Source organism: Pelophylax lessonae (genome assembly GCF_965119305.1).
Source record: "Pelophylax lessonae genome assembly, chromosome: 1".
In the NCBI taxonomy this organism is placed as follows: Eukaryota; Metazoa; Chordata; class Amphibia; order Anura; family Ranidae; genus Pelophylax; species Pelophylax lessonae.
Genome location: NC_138768.1, coordinates 609,439,869 through 609,463,251, shown reverse-complemented (window position 1 = coordinate 609,463,251; position 23,383 = coordinate 609,439,869). Strand labels below are relative to the sequence as shown.

The 23,383-nt window shown below is 38.1% G+C and overlaps 1 protein-coding gene across 6 annotated transcripts in view; it reads left to right on the top strand.

Moving 5' to 3' along the window:
- The window catches only part of LEF1 (lymphoid enhancer binding factor 1), a 170,346-nt gene that overhangs the window by 99,208 nt on the left and 47,755 nt on the right, over window positions 1–23,383 (top strand). For all 6 annotated transcript variants that reach the window (XM_082247602.1, XM_082247603.1, XM_082247600.1 and 3 more), the window contains 3 exons: window positions 5,970–6,102; window positions 13,224–13,314; window positions 21,085–21,207. In XM_082247602.1, the coding sequence (XP_082103728.1) occupies window positions 5,970–6,102; window positions 13,224–13,314; window positions 21,085–21,207 (347 nt within the window). The remainder of the gene's footprint in view (window positions 1–5,969; window positions 6,103–13,223; window positions 13,315–21,084; window positions 21,208–23,383) is intronic.

The window sequence follows — 23,383 nt, the reverse complement described above, 5'->3', positions numbered from 1 at the left end:
TTTTATAGATAGCATATCATCCATTGGTTTCATCATAAATAAAAAGTGAAAATAGGGAACGTTCCTGTGGTTGCCATAGCGACTCGCCAGATTCCAGTTCTCATTTTACCAGTGCACTTAGACTAGTTGCTATATGCAACGCTGACCAAAGCCTTTTTTCGGTGTTTGTACACAAGGCCCCTTATATCTGATGCAGATCTTTTACTCATAAACAACAACGTTTTATAGAGCAGACTGAAACAATGTAAAAACTCTGTTTCAGACATGGTTCTGATGTGGAAAATCAGTGTCTATTGCACTTTTTGTTTTACTTACGCAGAGTAAATTTTATATTAAATGGTAACTTTAATTGTGATCATAAAAGACATTTTGAACACACGCTACTTTATGTAACTTGTGAACTCCTAAATTTCCAAGCTCTCCTTTCTAGGTGACAGGGTCCCTTTAAATGTTATGATAATATGCAAATAAATGTACTGGCAAACATTAATTATTGCCTTTTGAACCATTGCATGACAGACCCAACAAAACCGTCTTTTGATCATAAGTGCTAAAAACATTGTTTCCTGCTGCTTTCAGATGAAATAAACAAGAATAATGCCAATAAACATTTTTTTTTTTGTGAACTTTAAATCTCCTTTACATGACAATGTATGAAAAGGACAGGGAAGGGTCAAGCTGGATTTTTCCCGGTTGAACCAAACTCATGCATATTAGTGACTTATTATAAATCTTTTGTTATTTAGTGACAAAAAAGGAATCTAATGCTTGACACACCTACCGGCATTGCGTTCACTTTCCACCCGGCAAAAAATATAAGACAAGGCCACAGCTTAAATTAAAATCCTTAGGTTCTTATCTTCTTCCCACAGGAAAGCAAATCTGTGTTGAAAACCGTAAAATTAAGAGGAGAGCTAGGATGGCATAATTTAGAGAGAATTCATGGTGCTAGATTTTTTTGAGCTCTATGACTGGAGGGATAGGCCAACCGTTAATAAGATACAGTAATACAACCTCTTAGAGATTGAAGTCTGTAAGAAAGAGAAAATAAAAACAAAATCAAGGACACTATTTTATTTTGTATTGTTGTTTCTATGTATTATGTAAGTTGACTGTTGTTTCACATGCAATCAGATAATATGTTTAAACATTATTATGTATAGTGTGTGTGTTTGTGTGTGGGGAATGGAGGAGGGGGGGCATTTACATTCACAAGCATATTTTATTTATTTTTATTTTTTTATTGATTTATCCTAGAAAGTAGTATATTATTTAGAAAAAAAAATCTTTTATGAATCAATCCAGTATAATGACATTGTTTGCCTTCATTGACAGTTAAGTCGCAGAGATGGGTAGGGCTTATTCTATGGCTGTGTGCAGTTGAAGGATAAATATGTTGTGCACAGTTTGAATACTTTGTAAATTAATCCGCAATACATGCTAAAACCACTGGAATGGTTAATGGACCTGAATACATTTATTTTACTATATACTTACCCTAGCTTTTGATAATATTGCAGTAGTATGCCCAAATCCTGCAAAAAAAAAAAAAAAAATATATATATATATATATATATATATATATATATATATATATATATATATATGTATATATATATATATATATATATATATATATATATATATACACATATATGTTATATAGCAGGAATACAACTAAATTATATTATTATATTATTCATTTAATAATATTTATTTATTTGTTTTAACCATTTTTCAAAATATATATATATATATATATACATATATATATATATATATATATATATATATATATATATACACATATATATTATATAGCAGGAATACCACTAAATTATATTATTATATTATTCATTTAATAATATTTATTTATTTATTTGTTTTAACCATTTTTTAAAATCTATTTAATTACTCATCAGACTGTGATAACTGCATCTCTGCATGCATCTTAAAAAAACCCTGCTGTTTATAAAGTAACATTAAATCTTGTCATTTTTATGATATAGTAGTAAAGAATAAAACTAAATATTTAAATAAGGATAGCGATTGTTTGGTATAATGTACATAAATTGTGATTAGATAGAGGTATATAAAATTAAACTGCAAGATACAATTTAAAATAATAATTCTCTGTGTTCTTGCAGTGCCATGTGAATAAAGATAGAAAATAAAACAGCTGGAGTGGGAGGGAAACTACATTGTGCCATAGAGATCATTAATTGGTTTAAAAAAAATGATGCTTTTCTTTGTTTCTGAATATTACTATGAATTGCAGGGCTGTTAACCATTTAAAACAGAACCCCAAACTATTCTGTAGAATTATTTTGCAGTACTAAATAATATAAAGCTGTAAATGAATTAATGGGGCTAAGTAGATGTAGTCTTTCAACATATATAGAGCTGTGTTTTGTAACTAAAAGGTTTGCAAACAAAGGATCATATTGACTAGGTCCCATGTTTTGGGTGACCTATGGGTTAAGAACTTCTTCCATCATCACTACATAAGAATGCCACTAGCTAACTTATACATGGTGACACAAAAGCCCTAAGTGGCTTATTTAGCTGTAAGCTTGCTAACCCCTAAAATGCCAAAGGGTCCAACACATGCTGATACCTGACACTAAAAAACTCTACGGCCTTGTTTGTGTTCTTTTTGATAAATTAGGTGTTTGTGTCAATCACTATTGTGTTTACAATGCCAGCTGTGGACATTTGCAGAGGAAGGTAAATTTTATGGGACAGTGAAAGAAGGTATAAAGTAAAGCCATGGGAAGTGACATCACTGTGAAAATGTGAACAAACCTAGAAAACAGCAAGGCAACAATTGGTTAAAAACATGTCCTAATTTTTATTTTACATTATGTTTCACACTGAAAGGGAAGTCCCAAAGCTGAGATATAGTGGCTAAATGAGTTGAGTGTTTCCACACAATAAATTATGTGAAAAGCAAATTTCTGTTTATTTCATTTGCACATGATTGGATAATAAAATTGTTAAAATTGTGGGTAATGAGTACTTAACAGTGTATAACGCAAAAGACAAAAATCAGAGAAACAGAATTTAGTAACATAACCTTATAAAAAAAAATAAAAAAGAAAAACAATTATATATTTTCTTAGTAGTATTTAGAATTTTTTTAGAAATTTTACAGATGCACTGTGATAAAATATAATTGCAATTTGGAACATAGCTAGAAAATAAAAAAGGGCATTCAAACAAATGTGGTCAGGGAAGTGAATTAATATTTTATATAACATTCACCAGCTCCGTGATGTCGTCATGGAATAGTGGAAGAGGACTCTAGTGGCAACCTGTGAAGCCCTGGTGAACTCCATGCCCAAGAGGGTTAAGGCAGTGCTGGAAAATAATGGTGGCCACATGAAATATTGACACTCTGGGCCCAATTTGGACATTTTCACTTAGGGATGTACTCACTTTTGTTATCAGCGGTTTAGACATTAATGGCTGTGTGCTGAGTTATTTTGAGGGGACAGCAAATTCACACTGTTATACAAGCTGTACACTCATTACTTTACATTGTAGCAAAGTGTCATTTCTTCAGTGTTGTCACATGAATAGATCTAATAAAATATTTACAAAAATGTAAGGGGTGTACTCACTTTTGTGAGATACTGTAGGTTTTCATTTATAAGCATCTAATGCTATTAAAACATTTGTGTATAATTTAGGCTGCAATCAGACCTGAGATATCATTTTTGGGAACAGATGATTTCTTACACAGTTCTATACTCATATATGTGACAAATACAATTGTGTTCAGCCAGTTACCCAACAAATGGAAATAGAATAGTGAGAATTTGACAGCTTTGCAAACAACATACCTGGAAGGACTACATAAATAATTCATAGTTCATTTTCATTAAGTTCTAACTGAATGAATTATAGTCATTTGTTGTCTTTGGGAGCAATTAGAGTTAAATTAAGATCATACACAGAGTGATATAGGTTGTTAAATCTATGGATCTATGACTCTATGGGTCTTTGACTCTATGGATCTAACTAGCTGCCTTTCTGTTTTGTATTCGACAGAATCTTGAGTCGATTAATTGTTAGTCCTCTACAAAAGTTTATTTTGCAAAGGGCTTATTGTCAGCTTATGAATTATCAGCTTTACTTACACGTTTAAATCTGTTCTGAACTATGTTTAACTTCATTGGAGGAGAGCAGGCTGAGTTCCCAGCATAGCTAGGGAACTGACAATGGTGTGTCCTGCTGCTTAGTGTGGTCAGTTTTAATTGGAAAGCAGAGGGACTGGCAGGAACACACAAAGGAAGCATTACAAAGAAAACAGAATACTTTTTCATACAAGTACAGTAAAACCTTGGATTGCCAGCATAATTCGTTCATGAAACTTGCTTGTAATCCACAGCACTCTTATATCAAAGCAAATTTCCCCATAAGAAATAATGGAAACTCAAATGATTCGTTCCACGACCATTTATTCATAAGTCCTTCAGTTTATAGTCCATATAAAAAGATGATAGCAATGTGATAGGTTGTGAAACCATAAAATGTCCACCCACAAATGGCGCCTCCACAAGGGGATTAGAAGCAAAATCCAGCTGGAGCTACAGAGTATAAAAGAGAAGAGAGGCACCTCTAAGTTTAGCAATATGGTTACATTTAATGAAGGTTTAACATTCAGCAACTCTACAAGTAGCGTCATGTCATAACAGTATAAAAGAGAAGAGAGGCGCCTCTAAGTGTAGCAATATGGTTACATTTAATGAAGGTTCAACATTTAGGAACTCACATGGTTGATGATTAAAACAGGCACATCTAAGTATGCAGGCATCCGGGGTAAAGCTGCCCACATAGACCATCCTTCTCACCACCGCCTCTCACCGCTGTCAGTCTGCTGTCGTGACTGGGAAGACTACCCTGCAGTCGAGCGATCTGAAAGCGAGGCTTGGAGCACATTGTGGAAGGGTTGACGTCAATGGTGGTGAGGAGGATGGTCTATGTGGACAGCGTTACCCCGGATGCCTGCATACTTAGATGTGCCTGTTTTAATCATCAACCATGTGAGTTACTAAATGTTGTACCTTCATTAAATGTAACCATATAACTACACTTAGAGGCGCCTCTCTTCTCTTTTATACCCAGTTATGACACAACGCTACTTGTATATAAAGACATCGCTTGTTTATCAAGTCAAAATTTATAAAAAAAAAAAATATTCTTGTCTTGCAAAACGCTCTCAAACCAAGTTACTCTCAATCCAAGGTTTTACTGTACATGGTACAACAGACACAAACCAGTTGTAGGGAATGTTGGAGTAACAAACACTTGTTGTTGGATGACGTTGTTGTTGATGTTGGAGTAACAAACTAAGTTTCTGACGGCTATCTATTGCTGATAAATTTTTTGCTGTTTATCCTAAAAATTTACTTTTATTTTCTTTCTTTGATCTGGTAAAGGAATGCAAAGAAAAATACCCATTTATCCAGCCAAAAACCTTAAGCGCTTATAACCTTCTTCTCTGCCATTTTTGACTGTTCTCAGTTTTTATTGCTCCCAGTTCTCTCTGTGGACCTACACTTGCTCCTATCTTAAGGAGAAGAGGAGAGGAGCAAGTGTTCTGCAGTCCTGCCCTAATGTGACAATACAGCACTTTCATGGATACAGTCAGGTGGTAAGGTGGAGAGTGGTCACCTTAGGATAGGAAGTGTCTTACTGACAGGATCACTATGTGAAAATAAAGTCTTAAGAACACCTAAGGAATGGTCGACTGCCATATACAGTATATTACTTTTGTATTTTTTGGGTTTATACATGTTTGAAATATGTGTTATGTCCAGAAAATGGCTGCAAACAGCAGTGATTTATTTTTTTTTTAATTCCAAAGCTAAGTTTAACAAATATAAAGTATTATAATATTATTATTGAGTGCTATTCATGTATGAAAGGCTTAAGCACATTTTATTTTGCTCTTATTGTTTCAGTCAAACAAAGTTCCAGTTGTGCAGCCGTCACATGCGGTGCATCCCCTCACACCTCTCATCACATACAGTGACGAGCACTTTTCCCCAGGAGTTCACCCTTCACATATTCCGTCAGATGTCGGCTCCAAGCAAGGTATGAATTGCAGCTCTAAATATGAGAAAATGCTGCCATGTATTCTACTGGAAGAGATAGTTCTTTTTTTTTTCCGGATGGCTCCTCTCAGAAATGAGATAATTTCCCTTACATGTATAAGTCATAAGGAAACCATGTGTAGCAAGACATAGCAATTCTTCATGCTATTAGATCCCTTAGTATGTTCATTGTGGCCAAGTCACCAAGCCATTATAATTGCAGGAACCAAAACACCCTGAATACTGCTGTTTTTAAAATTTATTGTTTATCATTTTAGACTAATTAATTTGTAAGAATGTGTTGTACACCTCTCAAGCATCAAACATTAACCACTTAACCTCCCTGGCAGTATGATTGTTGAAAGCGGTACCATTATTTTGCATGTAAGGCTCCATTCACACTAAGGCGACTTGTCAGGCGACTTATCAGCCTGACAAGTCGCGGTCCCCCGCGTTCCATTGACTGCTACAGGACCCGTTCTAATAGGAGGGACACAAGTCGCTCCGACTTAGAAAAAGGGTCCTGTACTACTTCGGGGCGACCTCAGAGCGACTTGCATAGACATTCATTATATGAAGTCCGTGCAAGTCGCGCCGAAGTCGCGGTGCACGGGACTTCACAAGTTGCCCCCGAAGTAGTACAGAGTTGTGCCGCTGCAGTGTGAATGTGGCTTAATTCTTAAGTACGAGCAGCCCAAACCAACTATTTACATATGATTTTTTTGTTACTGTGCGTTCTTCTTTATAACATCTCGGGTATGATAAAGTTTGAAACACAAAATCATAAATTATAATATAATAAATAACTATAAATAAGTTAAAGTATGTATGTATATATATATATATATACTGTATATATATATATATATATATATATATATATATATATATATATATATATATACTGTATATATATATATATATATATATATATATATATATATATATATACACATATATTATATATATATGTGCGTGTATACACATATATATATATATATATATATATATATATATATATATATATATATATACGTATATATATATATATATATATATATATATGCATAAAAAGTACAGTAAAACTGCAGGAAATGGCACTGGGGGGCAAACTAATGTGAATTTATTTTATTTTGTAATGTATCAGTGTGTTTGTGTGTTTTACTATTTGAATTTGCCGCCGGTTCCACCCCCCTGCGAGCATCACGTCGCAGGAGACAGAAGCCGGGGCTCAGAGCATCAGGCGGAAGATCCGGCCGCCGCACACTGCTGGGATACATTGCTGGATCCCGGGGACAAGGTGAGTACCCTCTCTTACAGGATCCAGCGATCTCCCTAGCAGTACCCTGAGTGTGGCTCGGGGCTACCGCTAATGGCTTTGAAATTTCACCCCGAGCCACACTCGGGAATACCGCTAAGGAGGTTAAGGACCAAGCCTATTTCTGACACATGTTGTTTACAAGTTAAAATCAGTATTTTTTTTTGCTAGAAAATGACTTAGAACCCCCGAAATTTATAAACATTTTTTTACCAAAGACTCTGGAGAATAAAATATCGGTCGTTGCAATATTTTTTGTCTCGTGGTATTTGCGCAGCGGTCTTTTAAACACATTTTTTTGGGAAAAAATACATTTCACCGCATAAAAAAAAAAAAAAAACAGTAAAGTTAGCCCAATTTTTTTGTATATTATGAAAGATGATGTCAGGCCAAGTAAATAGATACCTAACATGTTACGGTTTAAAATTGCATACACTCATGGAATGGCGACAAACTACGGTACCTAAAAATCTCCATAGGCGACGCTTTAAAAAATTTTAACGGTTACCAGTTTAGAGTTAGGGAGGAGGTCTTTTTCTAGAATGATTGCTCTCACTCTGACAATCGTGGCGATACCTCACATGTGTGATTTGAACACCGTTTTCATTTGCGAGTTTGACTTACGTATGCGTTTTCATTCGTGCGCAAGCTCGCAGGGACGGGGGCGCCTTTTAATTTTTTTTCCTATTTATTTTATTTTTTTTAACACTGTTTTAAAAAAAAAAATAAAAAAAATCTGATCACTTTTATTGCTGTCACAAGGGATGCAAACATCCCTTTGTGACAGTAATAGGCAGTGACAGGTACTCTTTATGGGGGGGGGGGGGGGGTCTGGGGTCTAAAACCCCAGACCCCTCCACTACACTTCAAAGTATTCAAAATGCAGGAATCAAAATCAACTTTTTTTTAAATAGGCGCCATTGGCAGCCGAGTAACCAGAATGTGATGTCGTGACGTCGCTTACGGGTTACATGATCGGAGACCCGATCAATGCAGAATCCGGCTTTGTTTGTTGGAGACTCCAACCAGCCGGCGGATGTGCCAGCTGGTTGCTCGGGTCTCCCGGTGGGACAGGAGACACTGGCAGAGCCACAGAAGGCGGCGGGAGGGCGGGGAAGTCCCCTTCCGCTCGCTGGGATAACGGCAGAGCGGCTACTGAGCCGTATCAGTTGTTATTTCCTGAAAGCCCACTGCCGGCTCTATAAACGGTACTGAGTTGATGCTGGCGGATGCAGGCATCAGCCCAGTACAACCACTTCTTCAAGCCAACGTACAGGTACATCGGTGTGCGGGAAGTGGTTAAAAACATACTTGTGTAAAATATTCTCAATTTAATCAAGCTTTTTTTTTTTGAGAACAAAAACTTCAATACCAGTACAAAAAGAATGCCCTGGGGTGAGGACTGCTATAATAATTAAAGAGTAATTATATGTTTGCCATTTATTTAAAGTGACATGAACACAATAAGAATCTCTTCAGATTGATGGTGTACATGACCTTCTTGTAACTTTTTCAGCTTTCATACATTATACATTTCTCGTGCTGTTGTTTTGCCTTACAGGTTACTTTCATCTTACCATTGTATAGGTGGTCATTCTTGTTCTAATCAAGTCCATTTAAGCCTTTGTTGTAGATTTACAGCTAATATAGCTACAAGAACTGGGCCCATAAATAAGCCAACGCTGCTAAATTTTGCCAAAAAGTGGTTGTAAAGGCAGAAGGTTTTTTACCTTCATGCATTCAATGCATGAAGGTAAAAAACCTTCTGTATGCAACAGCCCCCCCCCCCCCAAGCCCCTCCTAATTCTTACCTGAGCCCCCTCTCGATCCAGCGATGTCCACACCCAGACTCGCACTCCTGATTGGCTTTTGGCAGCAGCACAGCCAGTGAGCCAAAAAGGAGATGGAGGGAGTGGAGCCATGGTGCGGCTCCGTGTGTGAATGGAGTATGCCTGCTTCGGTGCCCCCAGATCAAGCTGCTTGCTATGGAGGCACCCGGCATGAGGGGAGAAGCCAGGAGCACCATCATGGAACCTGAGAAGAGGAAGATCCGGGCTGCTCTGTGCAGAACCACTGCAAAGAGGAGGGAAGTATAACATGTTTGTTACTTTAAAAAATAAATAAATAAAAAACAAGACTTTACAATCACTTTAAGATCATCCTATGTGGATAAAATAATCACTTTGCACTACATTATTAGAAAACATAGAGGGAAATATTTATGTAATGGTTTTGATTAAAACAATTTGCTTGCTCTTATCCTACATAATTGAGGTTTATTTGGTATCCACAAAATGTAAGTGCTAAGCATATCACCGTAATTCCTATAAGCATATCTATGTGTATAACAAAGGCACTTGTTTGTATACCTGGCAAATATCAAGGTGTGTTCTAATTTCCAGGTTGGGAAGTGTATTCATTCAAAAGCATGTTTGGAAAAGTGAAAACATTCTTCTAAACTTTGTTCTACCTCCGTAGTTGGAGCACCTATTTAATCTTGCAAAAAAAGGGAAAAAATACTGTTATATACAATGACACCCTGGTCAAACTCCTAATAAATCACCAGACAAGGAGACACCAGGTGACGAACTACATTTTATGAAAGAAGGATATGGGTATGTGAATTCATCCTAAATGGAAAAGGTTAAAATATAGAGTGACAATCATCGAACGTGCTGGAGGTTCAGAGTGAAGTACAAAGACTGACAGTCACTGCTCTCCGCTGGTCATGTGATCTGTCAACTCTCAGTCTTAGGTCAGCCATGCATGGATCAAAATTTGGCCCGTACTGCAGAGATTGGCCGAATTTCAATCAATGCATGGGCACCCTGGTTGTACACAAGTTGATTTATTGATCGACCTGTGAACAACCAGCCTTTCAGGTTTTTCCTGAATTATTCATGCCACCAATGTGTTCCCTCTAGCAGAACACAATAGGGCCATGGTAGGCATTCCCCTATCAATATTGACTATGGTAGTGGGGAATCAAGCAATTTTCTTTCCTTCCAACCCTGGTGGAAGGAAAGAAAATGGCATAATCTATGGCCTTAGGACCAGCATTAGACAGCTGCAGTGTCACACGGATGCTGGAGTAGGGAAGTAAGTATGTTTTTTTGTAATACCCCATATTTCTCCTTTAGGAAATCATTGGGACAGATTTACTCAAAGGATACAGACTGTTTACTTAGTAACTTCAATATTTACTGAACTTAGGTAAAGGTAATGCTTTGTTCACTTCAAACAACCAATCATATACTAGTAACTATCCTGTTTTTGTTTCACTCTGGAACATGAACATTGACTTTGCTAAGTGGACAGCCTCTGTTGTTTAGTAAATCAGCTTGGCCAGTTGAGGTTATTGCCTCAAGCCGCACTCATGGACACTCTATCCTCAGTGCAAGTTTAGCCCTATGTCTTTCTTATATAATAAAATGTACAGTAAACAGATTTGTACTGGAAGTTGAATTGTGCAAGGGAAATTGCTTCAGAGCTTAGTGATCGTTATAAAGTTGTTCTTTGCAAAAAAATAAAAAATACCCAATCACGTGCAATAAAGAAAACTGCATTTTTGCTTGCATACAGTTGAAAGATGGAAGTCAGCAGAGCTTTACCTCATTCACTAAGCTTTGGAGCAAACTGCCACGTAAAGTGTCACTTTCCTTGTAAAATGAACAGTCTATTTGTCTTAAAGTGATTATTAAGTCACTGTGTCCTCTAAATATAATCCTCTCTGTTCCCTAATGATAGGTGACCCTGTGTGCATGCTTTATAAAACAAATGCCATCTATACCTTATTTCAGAGCGCCATTCGGTGCTCACGTGACTGGCTGCCTCTTCCCTCTCTCGATCTGACAGGTACAGAGAGAGTGGCCAATAATCCCCCGCTGACGCCAGTCGGGAGGAGAGGAGGAGAGAGGTGGCCGGTCATGTGAGCGCTGAGTGGAGCTCTGAAATAAGGTATAGACGGCATTTTTTTTATAAAGCACTTACACAGGGACACCAATCATTAGGAAACAGAGGGGATTTTATGAAAATATAAAAGTAAATTTAGCAGCAGGAGAGGAGGGGCGGGCACTGTCATGTGCTGAAAGGCAGGGAGGGAGAGGGTAGAGGAAGACAGAGGAGAGAGCGGATGATGGAGACACATAAATTGACCACAGTGTCAGGGCTCAGCAGCCATGATAAACCGCGGTCAGTTTACAGGGGGGGGGGGGGGGGGCAGAACCAAGCAGGAACAACTAGGCATTTCAGGTGATAGAAAGGGCCAAATTATACAGCACAAGCACATACTTTAAAGGAACAGGATCCATTTTTTTTCTTTAGAGTAACAAACGCTTTAAGTAAATCAACCCCTATGTGAAGTCCACTACCAAACTACGGTTCAAGGCAGTAAACCACCAATATTATACAAAGTATACACGACTTTAAAATTAAGAGTGCTCATGGTCTTTTTTCCCTAAAACCCGTCAATGTTCATATAATAACAGGTCTTGTATGCATTATAATTTTTGGAATTACGGAGTAGAAAGCAGACATCGACTGGGGAAATTAACAAGGTGTTGGTGGCAAGGTGTTTACTCTAGAACATTGGTGTCCAACCTTTTGACCTCTTTCGGCCACATTGAGTGTAGAGAAATTTTCTCAGGCCGCATATAAAATATATACTATAGTTAAGGTATATAAGTAATAAAACGCCGCCGCGCCCTTCCCACGCTGCTGCTCCCCCCCACCAGCTCTAATTTAACAAAACTAGTGGATGATCCCCTCTGAGGCAGCCTCTGCCTACAGTTAGTTGGAAGCCGCTGTGGCTGTGCCCCCGACTCGACTTCCTTCCTCCCCAGCAAAAAAATAAATAAATTGTCAGGGGGCAGTGGGCCGCATTGCCTGCGGTTCTGGGCCGCATGCGGCCCCCGGGCCGCAGATTGGACATGCCTGCTCTAGAACTTGCAGGGTTTACAGTCCATGAGTGTATACTGAAATATGATGTGTAGCTCTTTGTGGGATTTTTCTTTGTACTCTTTTTGTTTTACAAAAAAAAGTGCTACTAAGGCAAAACAGCTTGACCTTGCCGCCCAAAGCCGTTAGCTTGATGAAGAGCTTAGTAGAAACTGGAGTGACAGTTGGGAGCCAAGTGAATCATATCAAGAGTGAGCATTAGAAGCCTAAAAATGATTCATAATTAGTCGGTGATCCTCTGTGGTTCAAAATGGAGAGAAAAAAATTGTAATGCAACCTTTGGGGAATGTATGTTAATGGACAGACCCTAATATAATGTACCTAATCTACATTCTGTATTTTAAGCCAAGTTTTTGGCAGCTGTTTGCTTTAAACGGTATTGTTGTTTTTTCAACTTTCATTAGAACAACAATCGTGGAACTAAGCTAAAACATTACAGTGTAAAAGAACTGCTGGTTTTCTGGGAAATGCTGATCTCTTGTTGGTGCTGGGCCAGGGGTGCTAGTTGAGTTTTGAAGGGGTTAAATCAAAATCACAAATTGCCTAAGCACCTTATAAATGTAAATTTCATGGTTATTGCATTATGCATGCTGTTCATGTATATTTTTTCTCATCCATCAAAAATAGAACAGAACTGGAGGACAGTGACTAATCCATTGAGTGCTGAGAAGGAATTAATGTCCTCCGGGGGTAGAATAGCAACACTTACCACTTTTTTTTACGTTGGATCCTAACATTATTTGTTGTACATTTTTCTACAGTAAAAAAAGTATACACTGTCCTGGCATCTGTCTGTATATATGTGAGTGCTCTTCGGGCCGATGTTTGATGTGATATTTTATTAACAGGCATGCACAGGCATCCTCAAGCACCTGACCTTCCTACCTTCTACCCCCTGTCTCCTGGAGGAGTGGGCCAGATGACACCACCTCTTGGCTGGTGAGTTTATACTAACTAACTGAGATATGTGCAGATATACATCAGAAAAGTAATGACAAATGGATACGTGCAATCATTGTATAATCAGTGTAGCATGTATTCCATGTTTAGAACTACAGCTCATTTCAAGTAATGCAATCTGTACTTGTTCTTTGAGATACACTGCAGCTGTGCTGTGCATATATGTAAACCGAAACAATGTGGACATCAGTGTATGATCACCGGTCTGCACCTGATGGACACCCCACCTGATGGCCTTTCTCCCTCCATGAAGATCTTTCTAGTCTCCTTTAGCAATCAAATGCACAATTTAGGCACGCTTATCAATGCCAAACCTGGTTGAAATTGCAGGCAGGGGATGTCAGCCTTCAAAAGCCAGTGTCTACCTTTACTTTCTTTGTGGTTACAAAGTTAGAAAAACAGTATGTGACTGTATAACCCAAAAATTTTTTCCTTCTGCACCACCACCGTTTTTCGAGTAAGGTCTACAGGCGATCCATTTGACCTCTTTTGATTACAGTGGCAATGGGCTGTATCCCGCTTTTTGGAAGCAGACATAGACACCGTCCATAGCCTCCTGGTTGAAAGAATTAGCTGAAATCAATGAGATGGAAGACCTGGTGGCCACAGAATTGGGCCTTCAGAAAAAAATTCCTCTAAAAATGGTTTTACTGGCACAAATTTGTCTACTCTGGGGAGTACAAGGCTTTGCTGAATTAAACTCCTCAAGCTGAATATGGTACCATTTTGTCTGGTCCTGAAGGGATGGTGGTATGACTGGATTTCTTTTCTCTCCCTCCCCTTACTCCACCCCCTTCCCCCTCACGGATTTTCTACTTTCTTCCTTCTTCTTTCTCCTCTTTATTGTCTTTTTATTTTGCGCTGCCCTCTGGGTCTTTCTTTCATTTTCTTCTTTATAATAACGGTAATTTCTGTGCAATATGTCACGCGGGGTACAGAGACTCCCTTGCACCTGGTAATGTGGGTCACCTTTTCATACATATATCTGCCTTCTATGTATGCAATGGCTTTGTTTGTGCTGAGTTTTCCATGAACATGTTTCATTTTAGACATGCCTGTGCTGTGGTTTCTGTACTAACTGTGTGGCCACAGAATTAGACCTTTGGGAAAAATTCCTCTAAAAATGGTTTTACTGGCACAAATTTGTCTACTCTGAGGAGTACAAGGCCCTGCTGAATTAAATTCCCCAAACCAAAGATTGTACCGTTTTGTCTCCTGGTCCTGAAGGGATGGTGGTATGACTGGATTTCTTTCCTCTCCCTCCCCTTACTCCACCCCCCCCCCCCCCACATATATCTACTTTCTTCCTTCTTCTTTCTCCTCTTTATTGTCCTTTTTATTTTGTGCTGCCCCCTGGGTCTTTCTTTTTTTCTTCTATTTTATAAAAACGGTGATTACTGTGCAAAATGTCACGCGGGGTAGAGAGACTCCCTTGTACCTGATAATCCGGGTCACCTTTTCATACATACTGTATATCTGCCTCCTATGTATGCAATGTCTTTGGTTGTGCTGAACATGTTTCATTTTAGACACACCTGTGCTGTGGTTTCTGTACTAACCGTGTGTTGACTTAAAAGAAAGTATATGGAAAAAAAAAAGAAAAGCAGTATGGGTTAGCATTTTAACAGCAGCAACTCAAGATCTGATACTTTGTGGTATTTCAGTATCTAGGTAGCAGTTTGTTCAAATGAAAGTGTATTTTAAAAGCAAATAGCACTAATGAATTAGGTACAAACTGATTTTAGAGTAGAGAAGGGTAATTAGGAGTTTTTTTGGGGTTTTTTTTACTGCCTGTATGTACCACTGGGGACATTTTTCTTCACTTACTGTCCTGGAGACACACCTAGAAATAAGGGGCATCTTTCCAAGGAAATTAAATTTCAATTTAAGAGAGTTGTCACGGAAACAGGTGTACCTATATATCAGAGGATTTTCCTTTATCTGTGGTTCTGCTGTCAACTGTAAAATTTTGGATTTCTTCTAATTTTTTCTTGGTGTCAATGGTCACATGGACAAGCAGAGGCATGAATCTCCCCAAAATATACACAAATGCCAATAAAAACTTAAAGTGATTTTAAATGATCACTTTGTAAAACAACCCATTCAGTTTAAAATAGAAATGAAAGGCAAAACATTTGCGTATAGATATAAACAAAAATTATAAATACTTTTTTTCCACATTTTTTTTATGTGATTACATTCCCTCTGTTCTCAGCTGCATAAGAGCTGGGGGGGGGGGGGGGAGAAGCAACTATACACTGAGCTTCCTAGTGAATGGCTGTGCAGGGTGTGTGTGTGAGGACAAGTCTGATTATTAGTGGAGAGTAGCACTGACTGCACTGTGCTCTCCTGCTTAGTATGGTCAGCTTTTATTAGGAAAGAAGAGAGACTGGCAGGGACACCAGGGATTTCACAAAAGGAAGCAATACAAAGAGAACAGGATACTTTCTCATACAAGTACAGCAGGCACATATTATGAATATGAAATGTTGGGTTTACATAAATAAAACTAAAATAATTGTCCTTACAAAAGAAAGTTCTGCCTCCCAAATATGTGCTCATGCTTCATTCCAACGCATTTCATCACTATTGACTTTGTCAAGGACCTATGACGTTGTCAATAGTGATTAAATGCATCAGGCAGAGCCTAATCCCAAATTTGTTTGCATTGTTTATTGACCTATGTTCATAAATTATTGAGTTTTAGGAAATTCCCTATTTGAAAGTATAGCAGTTTCTTACATTGATATTAGTCACAGACTTTGTAAAGTAAGTACTATCTGTAATCTGTGAATCCAGTATAAGGGCTAGGTTCATACCTGTGTGGGTCAGGAAACTGTGCATAATCACACACGTTCCTGACCCACAGGCAAAGCATGCAGCTCTTTTGCCGATGCGCAGGTGTGCCATTAATTCTTAATGGCACCACCATGTATTGGAAAGCACAGAGTGAGCACAATTGCATGGTGTTTCAGCTACATGGAGCCAGGGACCTTTTTCCCCATGTTTCCTGTAGGTATAGAAGCCCATTCAAAATGGCTGCTGTGCCCCCGAAGACACATCCGTACAGACCCGCACAAGTGTGAACCCAGACTTAAACAAAATGGTCTTGCACTGTTATAAGACAGCACACATGAATCCATACATGAAGTTTAGATTGCAACTCTCTAACCATTTCCTATTCTGTTCATCTGACATGGCATAAGCTTAAAGGAGTTGTAAAGGTAGGAGGTTTTTTAACCTTATGCATTCTATGTATTAAGATAAAAAGCCTTCTGTGTGCAGCAGCCCCCCTCAGCCCACCTAACACTTACCTGAGGTCCCTCTCTGTCCAGCGATGTCCTCAAGTGTCTCAGCCGACCAAGATTCTCCTTCCTGATTGGCTAAGACACAGCAGCGGCGCCATTGGCTCCCACTGCTGTCAATCAAAGTCAGCTAGCCAGTCAGGGGAGAGAGGGGGTGGGGTGGGGCTCGGGCGGGGCTCCATGTCTAAATGGACACAGGAAGCTGTGACTTAGGATGGGTGCCCCCTTAGCAAGCTGCTTGCTGTGGGGGCACTGAACAGGAGGGAGGGGCCAGGATCACAGAAGAGGGACCAGAGAAGAGGAGGATCCGGGCTGCTCTGTGCAAATCCACTGCACAGAGGGGGTAAGTAAAACATGTTCATTATTTTTATAGGGAAAAAAATTTGACTTTACAATCACTTTGAATGTATGATTGTGCCAAAGCTTTACTTGCAAGGGAAATATAACTCAGATGCTGTTTGTCATTTTTTGAAGAGAAACAGTTTTGTCACAAATTATTATTACATTAATTCATGAAATTTTGTGTGAAGAAAGTATTGAAACTAACATGTAAAAGGAGGTGGAACCCATTCTGGGGACTTTTCAGTGTTCTTAATTTATGTGAAGATGACTTAATCAAATATTCCCATTATCTATGTTTGCCAAGAGAATTATGTGATTTAAACAGTTAACAATGTAGGTTTGGGTTGACTCCCAAAACCACTGTTCTTTTTTTTTCTTTTCATGAAGAATTTTAGTCTAAATAAAAACGTGTCTATCGTTTCTAATTGCAAAGTTTTTTTTAGATCTTTAAATAGATTAATTGTTGCAATTCTAACAAAAAACAACTGTTCAATAAAAACAACTTGATTAAAAAATATATATCCAATTAACAAGGGATACCAATGTGCAAACTAAATACTCCATCTACTAGGGGTGGCTGTAACTATCCCCCCCCCCCCTCATGTATATGAGTATAGTTACAGCCACTCTAGCACTAGAGCCCTATCATAAAAAAAAGGCATTTTTTTACATTTTTTTTTTGGATATTGCTTTTATATTGTGTGGTGTGATTAGTAGCTCTGTAGTGCCTAGTTCTTTAATAGCCTTTGTTTTTTTCATTTTCACATATGCAAATAATAGCGCATGTAAATGATAGCTACACTACCTATTCAATATGTGTATTTATATATAATATATATGTGTTTATTTACTAAAAATATAGAGTGCAAGATCATAGAAACCTATCGGCTTCCAGTTTGTTTTGGTCAAAGCTTAATTGAACAAGCTGAAGATAGAAGCTGATTGGCTACCATGCACAGCTGCACTCGATTTTACACTCTCCAGTTTTAGTAAATCAACCTAATAATGTAAATGGAAGGATGACAATCATTCATATTAAATACCCAGAGTGTGCTTCCATATCCTTCTATGCCAGTTTAGAATTATATATATATATATATATATATATATATATATATATATATATATATATATATATTAACTGAAACCATGGCCAGGCTATGCACATTAAAATATTTACATATTCTGAACTTGCAGTAAAAGCACTATAAAATAAGTCCCCATTTACCTCTTAAGCTATAGACATTGTAAAGGCATTAAAGTGGTTGTAAACCTCAGTCATGAAATCGGAGTAAAGCACATATATCTGTAGTGTTTACTTATCCCTCTCTAAAGCTCTAAGTATCGTTTCGCTCTGGTGCTTCGTTCCTCTGTTATCAGCATGAGCCACTTCTGAGATGTTTTCCCGACACATGATATACATTTGTGCGTGGGGGGCTGATAAACCTCAGAACGGAGCTTGTCTATTTAGAATACAGTTTTTTCTGCTGTGTGAAGGAGGGGGGGGTGTTCCTTTCCTGTAATCAGCTCTCACACAGTGTAACTGCAGCCTTTCTATCTTCTCCTGTCTGCTACTGACAAATGAAAAAATATTTTTAACATGATCTGCCTTCTTGAAGGGTTGTAGGAAAGTTAAGACAATAGATAAACAAGAAAAACCTATAAATTGAGAATTTGTTTCATCTCTGCGTATCATCTGAGGTTGTTCACTTCACTGGGTATATGTGAGGGTGTAAAACCACTTTAACCTTCAAATTATATAAAGGTTATCTATACACTAGCTGTTGTGTCCTCCTCTCCCTTTTTCCATTTGCAGAACACATTGTATTATGTGGACGCTTCACAAAATACAAAGCATTCTGTAACTAAGTAAGAGGAGAGGAAGAGTGAGCAAAAGACAGGATGGCTATTTTGTATGAGAGCCGCAAGTGTCCTGCTGAGGGCCAAAAGTATATTGGCCCTCAATAAAAATTGTGTAATTGTGAACAGCAATTCAAGAGCTGACATGTACCTGAGATTTAACCATTTATAACCCAGCACATTTTTTAAAAAGTTTTTTTCCTGGAGTTCTTGCTCTTCTGTATGGTTCTGTGTATGGACCTCTACTCAGTGGAGGTTCAGGTGAACAAGATCTACAGTCCACTTCTGCAGTCTACTAATTAAGCCAGGGTTTCCTGTACATCAGTAGAAAACATGAGAGGAAAACAAAAGGAATATAAATACAATGCCATTTACTAAAACAAATTTCGAATCACTATTAGAGCTAAGGTAATGCTGAGCAACCCAAAAGCCCAGGTTCATGGTATTGCGAACCTAAATTTCAACGTCTCCTTGTTGCCCCTTGGTTTGGTCTATCTGTCCGTAAATGCGGTTCATGCTTACATCTTACACATGGATTCACAGAATTGTCTGACACAGTTAATAATGTGCTCCCCCACATGACAGTGTGCTGAAACGGCATGCTGTTTATCCCTGTAGTACAATAGCTGGCAATCAAGACTGGTGTCTAATCTTCTACATTGGAATAATCCCAATCTTCCATTTCATGCCCATAGCCTATTCTCTCCAATAAAAACAATTCACTAAGTGCTCGGATTGTCAGGAGAGTGGCATTATAGACGCCTGCAGCTTCTAAAGCCATTTTACATGAAATCTGTCAATCAATAACCCTGTTTGAACTGAATTGATTGAGTCAAGTCGGGTAGGAATGAATCAATTATTCTGTCTGAACTATTCTTTTTAAATATGCTAATCCAGTTCAAAGTGTAAAGCAGCTCCAATCAAAAGGGAGCACAGTGTAATGTAAGCAGTTCAAAGCCCAAATAAAACAATATTACTGATTGTGTCTGTTTGTATGGTCTATAATTCTAGACATTACAAAAACACCGTTGTTTTCAGGATATGAGAAATCACTATAAGGCTATCTAAATTAACTTTTATTTTTATTCTATATGTCTTAGTTAGTATTTCCTTTTGTAGACCAAAATGTGAAAAGGAATGTGTTGCTACATTTAGGATCATCAAAATATAGTCACAAATACAATTCTTGTTGTCAATTTGTAAGCTCCAAAGACAGTTCTTATGGACAGGTTGCTTTGGGTATCTTTAGATAATGTTGCCAATTATGTCCAATTTTACATGGTGTGCTGTGGCTGTCCTAAACAAGCACAGGGAAGAATTCTTTATTCGTAGGTAATCGCTTTCTAAAGCAAAGCAACAGTTTTATTGTTACTGTATGTATCAGAACAGAGAGGGGTAAAAATAATATAACAAGCAATTTGAATCAAAGCATAATGTAACATATACACACACGCAATCATCATAGTGGCCTAAATAATAACTTTCAGTTTCAATGACACTCATCATTAACTCTAAACGTCCGAAGCAGATAAGAAAATGTTGATGTCCTCAGTTGCATATGATAGTAACCTGTAATGATTTGTCATTCCTGCTTATGGAGAGATACAGGAAACTAGGTATAGGCACTGCATAATATATCATTCCCCTTATCCTTGGTTATGATAGGCTGGTGTTCAGGAAATAGAACTTTTTTGTACGTGTTCGTGTGTGTGTGCAGAGAGCACTGCAGAGTACTACTAAGATACCAGAGATCTTCAAAATACTAGTAAATATTTGTTACACAGTTAGTATCTAGAATTTATTTAACAAAAACTATAGGAGCACAGCTAAAGTAACAGTTGAAACATACATAGCAGTAAACTGCTTTCTTGCCAAAGATCTGTAGTTCTGTTTAGTAAGTCTTGGGATTCACTTACTACCTCCCCCAGAGAGCGTAGCCAGGTCCCTGACCTCACTTTTTTAGAACTGTACTACTTAGTCTAATATATGCCCCAACCCATGATTGGTTAGTAAAGGAATAGCAGCACACGGATAACATCATCTCTATGCTCTCTATCTTTCTGCTGCGTTGGATTGACAGAACCATACAAAGACAAATTGAAGCACTTTTAAAAATAATTTGAACATTTTTTTTTACAAATTTATATATTTCCATGATATACAGTATGAGTTTTCTATATCCGTCTATAGATCTGCTCAAAGAATGATCTACTGACCTACTCTATTTTTTGTTATTTGCTAGGTATTCACATCACATGGTCCCTGGTCCTCCAGGTCCTCACACAACTGGAATCCCTCATCCCGCTATTGTCAATCCTCAGGTTAAACAAGAACACGCCCACAGTGACAATGACCTAATGCATGTGTAAGTCGAGCCTACATCCTTATGAATTGATTATGAATTATTACCTATTGTTAAGCGGAAGTATTAGGGGAAGTATTATTTTTTAATTATATATATATATATGAGAAAGAGAGAGAGAGAGCAGCTTTAAATAATCAAATGTGTTAATGATTTGACAGACCTTGTTTTGCTTGGATTTGGAGTGGAGAGGGATTGGAAACCCTGTCAGTTTTTGATACTGTCTGTGTCCCCATTAACCACTTAACCCCCGGAAGATTTTACCCCCTTCCTGACCAGGGCCTATTTTGCAATTCGGCACTGCGTGACTCTAACGGACAATTGCGCGGTTGTGCGACCCTGTACCCAAAAGAAATTGATGTCCTTTTTTTCCCACAAACAGAGCTTTCTTTTGGTGGTATTTGATCACCTGTGCGATTTTTTGATCATGCGCTATAAACAAAAAAATAGCAACAATTTTGCAAAATTAATAATATTTTTCACATTTTTTATATGAAATTCCCCAAAAAAATGTAAAAATCAAAATTTTTTAACATTTTTGGCCAATTTGTTTTCTGCTACATATGTTTGGTAAAAAAAATCGCAATAAGCATATTTTGATTGGTTTGTGCAAAAGTTATTGCGTTTACTAACTAAGGGAAAGATTTCTGTCATTTTTGGTGTTTTTTTTGTTACAAGTAATGGCGGCGATCTGCGATTTTTTTTGCGGGACTGCAACATTGCGGCAGACAGATCGGACCCTTGACTGATATTTTTGACACTTTTGGTGTTACCAGTGACATTACTACAGTAATCAGTGCTATACATATGCACTGTTACTGTAAAAATTACACTGGCAGGGAAGGGGTTAACTTATTTGGAAAGGCAGGGGTTAAATGTGTCCCTAGGGGCATGTTTCTTACTGTAAAGGGGCATGGCTTTTCATGTAACCACAGAGACATATGATCCTAAATAGCAGGCCGCCTGCCTTTCTCCCTCTGCAGCGGACGATCGCGAGTGACTGGCGGACATCCGAGCTGCTGGAGTGTCCGAGAACGAGCGGGGTCGGGAGCGCGCCTCCAGTGGCGCGCACTCGCCTCCGGCGGCGTGCGCTCGCCCCCTATTGGCTCACAGGCTAGTGATGTATATATACGTCACTTTGCCCAGGAGGGGCTGACCGCCGCCGTATATAGTCGGGCGGCGGTCGGCAAGCGGTTAAATAAATTCACCCTCTCTATTTGTCCTGTTTACCATTATCATTATAATAGAGGGGACATCTTCAAATGGGGACACTAGTTCTGGTGACCTGGGGTTCCCCAAGGATTTCCCTTAATTTCAGGGATTTCCTATAACTTCCTGTTTGGCTATGGGACAGGAAGTGAAATCATCTGACCAATTATAGATATTGGTAGCAACCAAACTATTGTTTCCAAACACACCTGGGGTTACAGTGAGGCTTATTTTTTAAAGAATTTGAAGTTACTCAATAAACTTCATGTGTTTCTGTTGAATTCCCAATTATGTGCAGATAAAAAAAATAAACAGGAATTTGCTTTTTGGGTTAAGCTTTACTCAATTTATTAAGTAAAGATCCTCAACACCTTTAGGAAATCAGTTTCTCCTTATCATCTGAAAACACTGATATTAGTATAAATGCTGGAGTTTGTTTAGTAAAGCAGTAGAGGCTATTTATCTATCAAGGGCAATGCTCAATTTGCAAGGGGATAAAGAAGGTAAAGCTGTGTTAATTTTGAATATCCAATCATGCTCTAACAAATATATTTTTTCCCTGGCACATGATTGGGTATTAAATGTAAACATAGGTTCACTTTATTCACTAACATTCACGTTGCAATGTGAACTTACACTTTGATAGGTGAACAGCCTATACTCCTTTGGTAAATTAAACCCAATTTTTTTGGGAAACGTAAACCACCTCCCCTCCCATAACTTCCTATATCTTTTGTGCACTCCAGTTTCAGTGTTTCTCCACAAAACTATCCAGTTTTTCAAACACTGTCATAATGTTGTGTTACTCCCGATAGCTTCCATATAGTCAACACAGTAGTTAAGGCACACCTGCCTTTATGCTCAGGGTATTTGGCTTAAATCCAACCAAGGATGCTCTTTGTTTTGTTTGCGTGGTAGGTTAGTAAACAGGCTACCTCCCAAACTGCGACTACAGTGTGTTGGGGATGGT